Source organism: Castor canadensis, chromosome 7 (assembly GCF_047511655.1).
Source record: "Castor canadensis chromosome 7, mCasCan1.hap1v2, whole genome shotgun sequence".
Classification (NCBI taxonomy): domain Eukaryota; kingdom Metazoa; phylum Chordata; class Mammalia; order Rodentia; family Castoridae; genus Castor; species Castor canadensis.
In genome coordinates, this window is record NC_133392.1 from 31,581,639 (window position 1) to 31,590,540 (window position 8,902).

The 8,902-nt window shown below is 51.5% G+C and overlaps 1 protein-coding gene and 1 long non-coding RNA gene across 2 annotated transcripts; one reads left to right on the forward strand and one right to left on the reverse strand.

The window, feature by feature from the left end:
- Positions 1-2,300: 2,300 nt before the first annotated feature.
- Marveld1 (MARVEL domain containing 1) lies at positions 2,301-6,385 on the reverse strand. The gene is made up of 2 exons (XM_020177742.2): positions 4,398-6,385; positions 2,301-2,678 (listed from the first exon to the last, which is right to left on the reverse strand). Exon 1 carries the CDS (start codon positions 6,380-6,382, stop codon positions 5,861-5,863), a length of 522 nt encoding a protein of 173 aa, XP_020033331.1. The 5' UTR covers positions 6,383-6,385; the 3' UTR covers positions 2,301-2,678; positions 4,398-5,860.
- Positions 6,386-6,413: 28 nt separating this feature from the next.
- LOC141424765 (uncharacterized) lies at positions 6,414-8,410 on the forward strand. Its single transcript, XR_012449667.1, has 2 exons — positions 6,414-7,032; positions 7,769-8,410. It is a non-coding gene; the product is annotated as an uncharacterized lncRNA (long non-coding RNA).
- Positions 8,411-8,902: the final 492 nt, after the last annotated feature.

An 8,902-nucleotide genomic window follows, 5' to 3' on the forward strand; every position in this document is an offset into this window, starting at 1 on the left:
ACAAATGAAACAGCAAATTCATAAATAAATCACCCCAACCAGATCTTTCTCTTGTATCCCTGCTCTTTCCTTTCATGCCTGAAAATGTGAGTTGATTAATTCTTCTTTCTTATCACCAGCTACCCTCACCCCTAGAAAAACTGGGAAAATAATAGCCCTAAAAGAGCAAATCCCTGAGATCTCCCAGGCTCATTTTGTCCCTGAGAAGCACTGTCTTATTTCAAAGTCCCTCCCCATCCCCCAACACACACGCATGAAGCAGGAAATGCCAGATTAGGCCATTCCTGAACACCTGGTCTCCAGGAGGGAAAACCAAGTTTCAGAGACTGCCAAGGACCACAGGACTTAGAGAATCTGTGCCTTCCAATCCCTGTCCTGTGTCTGGCCAGCCGTGTGACCCTGGATGAGGCCCTTTTCTTCTCTGGGACTGTTTCCTGTATTGGGGCAGGAGTCAACATGCTCACCTCTAAGACTATTTATTGGGAAAACCAAATAAGGGAGCGCAGGTAAAAGCATGCCCTCTCCGTTTTGTTTTTGGTGGTGGTGTTCTAGGGATTGAACTCAGGGCCCTGAGCTGCTAAGCAAGCACTTTACCACTTGAGCCACACCCCAGCCCTTTTTGCTTTAGTTTATTTTTCAGATAGGGTCTTATACTTTTCCAGATGGCCTCAGACAAGGATCCTTCTACCTTCACCTCCCATGTAACGGGGATTACAGACATATCACACCACACCAGTTTAGCTGAGATAGGGGTCTCGCTAACCTTTGTATGGTAGTCTGGAACTGAGATCCCCCATCTCTGCCTCTCTCATAGCTGAGATTACAGGCATAAACCAACAAGTCCGGCCCAATAAAGCACATTTTCCATTGCAAAATGTCCCACCAAGCTAAGGGCTTACCAGACTTTGCATAAAGCTGAAGCACTTTTTATTTTGTGTGAAATGTACAGACAGGAGAGGGAGAAGGGGAGTAACGAGGGAACTCAGCAGCAGGTGGCATTTCCCTCCACCTTAGAAATGCCAGGCCAAAACACAAAGGTGGGCATATGTGCGTACATCACTCCAAGTTTTCACATTGGGAGGGTTTTTGGAAGAGTGGGTGTGGAAGACACACAGCCTCAGATCCCAGCCTGGAGCTGCTGTTCCTGTTGAGTTTAAGCTCTGCCAGTAGGATCCCATTTCCCAGCTGCAGACATCAGGCCCAGGGCACAGGAAGGAGGAGCCAGCAAGGAGGACAGTCCTCTGCCCCGGGCGTGCCCTTTGGCCTATCAGTCAGCAAGCAACAGCCGGCTGGGCCAACAAACAACCTCTGGAGAATCAGGGCCATAGAGTAGGCACAACAGGAAAAAACCAGGTCCTGGGCTCCAGAAGCCCCCAATTCCACTCCTAATCAGCTGTAAGGCAATACAGGGAGACCTTGTTTCCCCCTCTGTAAGATGATGGGGTTAGACTAGAACAGGACCCTGTTGGCTCCACAATGGAACTCCCAAACAGAGGCCCATTGAGAGCAATTCCCTGCAGCCTTGGGCAGGGACAGACAGTTTTCTTCCCTCTGGTTCCTGCCCTCAGGCAACCTCTGTCCCCTCACTGGAAATCTGTGAACTCATTTTCCCTTTCCTTTCCTTCTGGAAGGCAGAGAGGTGGAGAGGAGGCAGCACAGGGCACTGTGCGAGTACACAGAGGGAGGCTGGGGACAGCCCAAATAGAGGGTTATTGCAGAGGACCCAGATGGAAGACACAAACACCAAGATCAGATAAACCAAAGTTTATTCAGAAAAGCATACTGGTAACACAACTAAACTATTGGATGAGGCACTCTGGTCCCCTCTCCCTTATCCCCCTCACTCCTCTAAACCCACCCTCTCTTGGCCTTTCGGAAACATGGTAAAAATCGCCTCCAGGGCCCACAAGTGAGCCCAGACTAAAGTCTCTGGGCTGGGAGCTGCCAGGGTGGTCTTGGGCTGGCTCCAGTCATGGTGTCAGGCCAATAAGACTACTGCCAGTATTCAAGAGCTGTGGGGAAGATCAGGTGGCCAGACCTATGGCACAGGCCCTTGAGGGGAGGGTGGGTCTGATGGCAGTCTTAGCTGTCCTCACATCTGGCAGAGAAACTGCCAAGCAGCTGGAAGCCAAGCGGGAAGGCACATCTGGAAAGGCCAGTGAGCTCTGGAATGCTACAGGTACATTGCATAGATGAGGCACCAGGAAGGCCAAGGTATTTGCTCCTGAGTAAGGTCACCTGGGCATAGACAGATTCTGAGGGGTTGGACCTGAGCCAAGGATGCAGTTTACATGGTGATCTTAAAAAAAAAAAAAAAAAAAAAAAGGAAAAAGAACAAAACCTGGAACTAAAAACCATCGTTTAGGGTATAGGGGTGCAGCGTTCAGTTCCAGGTGGCTGAAATCTTGTTCCCAAATCAACACAGGAGAATCTGGAATTCTCTCAGGGTAAGGCAAAAATCAGTCGTCCTTGTCACAGCTCTTCCATTGGATAGCGTGAAAAGGAGGTTGTTGGGCAGAAGGTGTCCCCTCTCTCCACCTGCCCCACTGCAGTGAAGACTCGGAAACCTTCTGCTGGCTCCAGGTCATAAAGGTGTTGCTAGCCAGGACAGCAGGCCCTGGGGGAGGGGGTGCTTGACAGGGTTCTAGGAATCTCCATGGCCTCAGTATCATGGAAACCTGCAACAGAAGAACAAAGTCCTGGACTGCCAAGGTACCCTAGGTGTTCCAGAAAAGTCCCCCATATCATTGAAGGGACCCATGGGGTTCAGTGTTCTGGGATTCCCCCAGAGAGAGAAAAACAAAACAAAACAAACAAACAAACCCAGCAAAAAATCTCCCACAATCTTAACGGATACAGAGTTTCAGTTTTGCAATATGGAAAGAGTTCTGGGGATGGATGGTGGTGATGGCTATACAATAATGTGAACTGTTCCTAATGCCAGTGAAATGTACAATTAAGACCAGCTTTAAAAAGCTGGGTGTGAGCTGGGTGCTGGTGGCTCATGCCTATAATCCTAGCTATTTGGGGGACAGAAATCAGGAGGATCATGGTTCAAAGCCAGCTCTGGGCAAATGGTTTGTGAGATTTGTCTCGAAAATACCAAACACACAAAAAAGGGCTGGTGGAGTGACTCAAGCAATACAGCACCTGCCTAGTAAATGTGAAGCCCTGAGTTCAAACCCTAGGACCACCAAAAAAAATTTTTTTAAACGATGGGTATGGTGGTTCAAGTCTGTAATCCCAGCACTTAGGAGGCTGAGGCAGGAGAATCATGAGTTTGTTGAAACCAGCCTAGGCTACATAGTGAGTTTAAGGCTACATAGTGAGCCCCTGTCTCATAAAAGAAAAAAGTCTGGGCGCTGTGTCTCAGGCATGTGATGCCACCTATTCAGGAGGTAGAGATCGGGAAGATCATAGCCCTGGCAAAAAGTTGGAGAAATCCCATCTCAACAAATAAGTCAGCTGTGGTGGCCACCCCAGCTACATGGGATGGGATGAGGCAGAAGATGACAGGTAGACCTCTAAAGTCCAACCACAGACAAAAACTTGAGATCTTATCTAAAAAAATAACCAAAAAGCAAAAAGGGCTGGAGGTGTGGCTCAAATGGGACAGCACCTGTCTAGCAAGGACAAAGCCCTGAGTTCAAACTCTAGTACCACCAAAAAACAAAAACAAAAACTGGTTAAAATGGTTGAAGTTTTCTGTTATTTTTATTTTAGCTGAGTATTTTTGGTGCTGAGTATTTCATGAACCAAGGACTTTGTACATGCTAAGCATACATCCTACCACTGAGCTAAGCCTCCAGATCCAGAAATAATCACACTGACAGCATCAAGAACGTACTGACCCCTACTACATACAGTACAGCCTGGTGCTGAAAAGGCCACACTGCCAGTGTTCAAATCCAACCTCCATCACTTACTAGCGGGGAGATCTTGAACATTAGAAACCATGTAAAATGCTTTCAGCAGTGCCAGATGCACAGTAGGGCTACAGTAAGTGCTATGTAAAATTTACATACCTGTTCTGCATTCCCACCCCAACCATCACCTTCAAAACCACACAGAAAAACCCAACCATACAGAAAAACCCACACCCAAGCTTTAAAAATGCTCTCACTGACTGGGGCACAGTCAGTAGTAGAGTGACTGCTTAGCATTCATGAGGCCCTGGGTTCCATCCCCAAAACACGGCCACCAGTATTCTAGTTTCTAAGCCAAAGAAGGCTGAGATTTCAAAGAGCAGACCTTTGGTCGACTTTTCATGACTCTGTGGACACCATGGTTATTACTGTCAACCCTACAACTTGCACTGAATAAAAATCCTTTCATTTTTTTTGGAATAGCTTTCTATTCAAAGGCTTACAACCCCTTCCAGAAAACCAGCGTCTTACCTTAGAGGCGGAGCCAGCTGTTACCCTGGCTCCAGACATTTCTCCTCTTTGGTGAGCAGTGCCCACCCTGACAGCTGCTCCCAGTCAATGCCAGGATCTCCTACAGGTGTCTCTCCTTTTCACTAGGAAACCACCTGGATAACCTTGGTTTCATTTCTTCAACAATGTAAAAGAATGTTCGAGTTCACCAGTTTCCAGGTCTCTGGATATTGAGAATCAGCTAGTTCCTTCCTCACTATGGTGGGTCCCAGCAATTCCCTGGGAAAAAGGAACTTCTCAAATCGTCGTCAATGGGTCAGACAGTGGGAATGAACTAGAATCAGGACAACACAGAGCTGCCCGGAACCCTAAGGTGGGAAACACTGGCCCAGGCCCAGAAGCAGTTGATACTAATGCTAAGTTACTGTGCTTGGACTTCTTGTACCCATGGGACTAACCAGCAACACCCATCTCCAAGAAGGGGAGACATTACCCACAAACCCCTTTGAGGAGCTAGCTCCTGAGCCAGGCTTCCAGGAACACCCACTGCTTTCGTGTAAACCAGCCACAGGTGAATGTGGAGACCTGATTCTAACCTTGTGCTGACTGTTCCCAAGAGCAGCCTCTGGATCCTCATCTGTACAAAGACAGGGTGGGCCTCACCCTAACATTCCCACAGTTGTGTGGGATCCCTAATGCAAACAGATGCTGAGGGGCAGGGGTTTAACAGAGGCCAGTGAGTTCTGGAAAGAGACTTGTGTCACTGTGAGGCCAGGGAAGTTAGTGTGTTTGGCCTGCATGAACAGCGAGGACAAAGGCAGAGGAGGCAGAGGCAAGAGAAGACCCCAAAGGAGTAAGGGCACAGCCCACCAGCTTTTCCTATCTATCCCCACCTCTGCAGACTGGCCCCACCAAGGGATGGGCAGGGAGGGGCTGCACAGGATGTCCGCACAATCCCAAACTAAAACCAAGCCCGTTACTCATGGGAGGACCAGCCGAGGCCTGTCACCAGCTCCACCCGCTTCTGCCTGCCTGCCTTTTTCAGCACCCGAGGCTGGAAGAGGGGCCCGGGAAGGGTGTGCTCTTCAGACCACGGGGTAAGAGGGAGGGGACAGTGGCGCAGTCCTAAGACTGGTTCCAATTTGGGAGCCTCCCCCGGATCTACGCGGCGCCTGTCCACGTCTTGCTCTCAGCAGGAAAGGGGGAAAGGAACTTCGAGATTTTGACCATCTGAGCGTGTGCATCCGCCCCTCGGATCGCCGTGCTGGTCGCTGGAGACCGACGGCGCGTCGGCGCTGCAGTCTGGAGTGGACTGCGGCTCTGCGATCCGGCGGGAACTACACGTCAGCGGGCTTGGGCGTGGGCGGCAGTGGAAAGGCAAGGCAAAGGGAGGGTGCCAGGGCGCACAGGCGCGGAGCGGCGGCGGCAGGAAGGACTTTGGAGGGTCCCGGCGCCGATCGGGGCCGCGTCGGGCGCCGACGGCCTCACACCACCTCCTGCTTGCCCTGGTAGCGACGGCAGCAGCCATAGAACGCCGAGAGCAGGTAGAGGCCGAGGCAGAGGCCACCGCAGACGGCGGCCGCCAAGAAGGCATGGTAGGCGCAGGGCAGCGGGTAATCCTTGAGGTTGCAGTAGCTGTGGCGTTGCGTCTGGTCGATCATGATGCCCGTCGCCGCACCGTAGAGCGCGGCCGCCAGCAGGTCGTGTGCCACGTTAACCACGAGCCAGCGCGAGCCCAGCACCGGCACCAGCTCGTACTTGCCCAGTAGCGTGAGGAAGTAGAGGCCCAGGGTCAGCAGCCAGAAGAGCACGGACACAAAGAGCGCGAAGTGCACGGGGCCCTGGTACTTGCTGGTGGCGATGGTGATCCAGAAGGCGGCACCAGCCAGCAGCTGCAGCACCCGCAGCACGCCCAGTGGGCCGCGCAGGAAGGGCCGCTGCAGTTGCACCGCACCGCGGGCCGCGCGCGCCTGGGGCGGCGGCTGGCGCGGGGGCGGCGGGAGCATGGCCCCCGGACGCGGCGGCGGCGGTGGCGGCGCCCCGAGCAGCGGAATGGCGGCGCCTTGCTCGCGGGGGAGGCCCGGCCGAGGTGCCCGCTGCGCCCCGCGCGGCCTCCGCGCTTGATCCCCTCCTAGTCCTTGTCGCGGCCTCTCTCCTCACTACCCTTCCTCTCCTCCTCCTCTTCTCCCTCTCTCCACCCCTCCTACCCTCCCTTTTCCTTCCCTTCCACCGTCTCCACCCCCGCTCGCTCCTCCCGGCTTCCTGCCATCCTTCTTTCCGTCTGGCTCTCCACCCTGGAGCCCCCCTTTCCCCTCGGTGCCGATTCCTCCATCCTCAGGCCTGGGCGGAGCTCGCCCGCACCCACTAGCCCGCCGCGGGCCTGTCGCCCGCGCCGCTGGAGCAAGTTTGCCACATCTGGGGCCGCCTCTACCAGCCCTGCCTTCCGGGCTCCAGCCCAGCATCCCAGCTTCAAGGGGAAGCCGGCTTCGCTAGCCAGTGTCCGACTGGGCCGGTCCTCTTCTTTTCTCTTTGTCCTGTCATAGCCTGGGCGCACCTGACCTGACAGCCATTCTCACCTGTACATCCGTGAGGTCGTGCCCACCGCGAACTCCTGTTCAAAACTGGGCCCAGGCTGTCTCAGCACGGAGTTTCCCAGGTCAGGATCACAGAAGATTTTCCATCAGATCCACTGCCTCTTCCACAGGGCACAGAGCATAGCCACCTCAATCTCTTAGCCATCCCCTCCTGACCATCTTCATATCTTGCCTAGATTAAAAACATGCCACCTAACGTGACTTGCACAAAAACCCAGGTCTAAGAGACGACAAAGCCCTTGTGCTTAACTACTCAGTCCAGGGGCCTGTAATGAAACCAATGACATTTATTTGCATTTTAAATGTGCATTATTGTCATTATGGTAACAGGCACGCATTCTCTTTTAAGCCCCAAAATAAGCCAAGAGAGAGCAACAATTATTTTCCTGATTTTATTCCTGGGCGGGGTTCAGACAGGGAAACACGTTGCTGCTGGACTCTTCCCACCTCTCAGATACAACCTTTTGTGCACTTTGGCAACTTTCTGAAATAGAACTAGTTGGTCAGTACACACTTTCCTCACTGACCACAGGGTAGAGTTCTGTCTTTTTTATGGGACATATTTCACAATCTGTCCCTAACCAAACCCAACTTCTTAGTTTTCCACTTCCTTCCCTTACGATGTTCCCACCCAGAATGGCAACACACCAATTGCCTTGTTTCACAAAGAAACTCAGAATACCCTTCATTCCCAGACCCAACTTGGCTGGCAAACTCCAATTTAGCCTTCAATGCCCAGTCCACTTGCTGCTGACTTTTGGTCCAGCCCCCTTCACTGTTATTACTTGCTCTTCTTAGACCTCCATTTGGATGATCCTCCCCAGTACCTCTGAGTCTGCTACATTGCAACCATTGGTTGTCATGTCTTACCCATCTTTGCCTGTGTGGGGCACATAGAAGACCCTCAGTAAACACAAGTGGAGTTGACGGTTGAGTGGCTGCAGGAAGAGGAACGGATCTGAGAGAACCCCTCTAATGGGGTGGAGAGACTCGCAACAACAATGACTATGACTGACCACACCTGCATATGACCTCCAGGTTATCCTACACTACAGAGCTAGTCCCTTCATCTCCTGGTCATGAGAGGCATCCACTGGCTAGCCTCTGGCCTCCTTTTGGGCATTAAAAAAAAAAAAAGCTACATGGCTTCTCAGGAGACTAATGCCTATCGCTGCCAACTCAGCCCACACAGAGTGCTTGAGAACGGTCCCAATGCTGTTAAAAATGAGTAAATCACGATGCACAACGCCCGTATCTATGGAGGCTCAGGGCAAAGCCGCTGAAGTCAGAGTGCCGGGCTATGCATCATTACCTCACTAGTTCCTAGTGAGGAGAACCTGAGGGCACGGGCACTTCTTTGGGCCTCAGTTTCCCATCTGTAAAATTATTTTATTCAGCAAGTAAATACTGGGCACTGTTTTAAGGGCTGGGGACATATAATAGATGTGTGGTTTCATTAATTAAATGCTCACTATGTGCTAGGCACATGACAACCATTTTATATTCATTGTTCCACTTGATCCTTACACCAGCCCTAGGAAATAATTGTTTTTTTTTTCATTTTTCTTTTATTATTCATATGTGCATACAAGGCTTGGTTCATTTCTCCCCCCTGCCCCCACCCCCTCCCTTACCACCCACTCCGCCCCCTCCCTCTCCACCCCCACTCAATACCCAGCAGAAACTATTTTGCCCTTAGGAAATAATTGTTAATAGCTCAGATTCCTTGATGGGGAAAGTAGCACTTACACTAAGGGTGTTGAAGTTGACCAAGTCCACTTTCAAAGTACTTTTAGGGACTTCCCACATTTTATTCTCAGCTACTCTCCCAGGAATCCAGAAAGGGTAAGTGACATGCCCAAAGAAACATAACTTGGAAATGTGACTGTTGGAATTCAAACGTAGGTCTTCTGACCCCAATGTAGGGGCTTT

What these genes read in the sequence shown, in the direction of transcription:
- Marveld1 (XM_020177742.2), bottom strand. Translation starts at nt 6,382, where the DNA reads ATGCTCCCGCCGCCCCCGCGCCAGCCGCCGCCCCAGGCGCGCGCGGCC.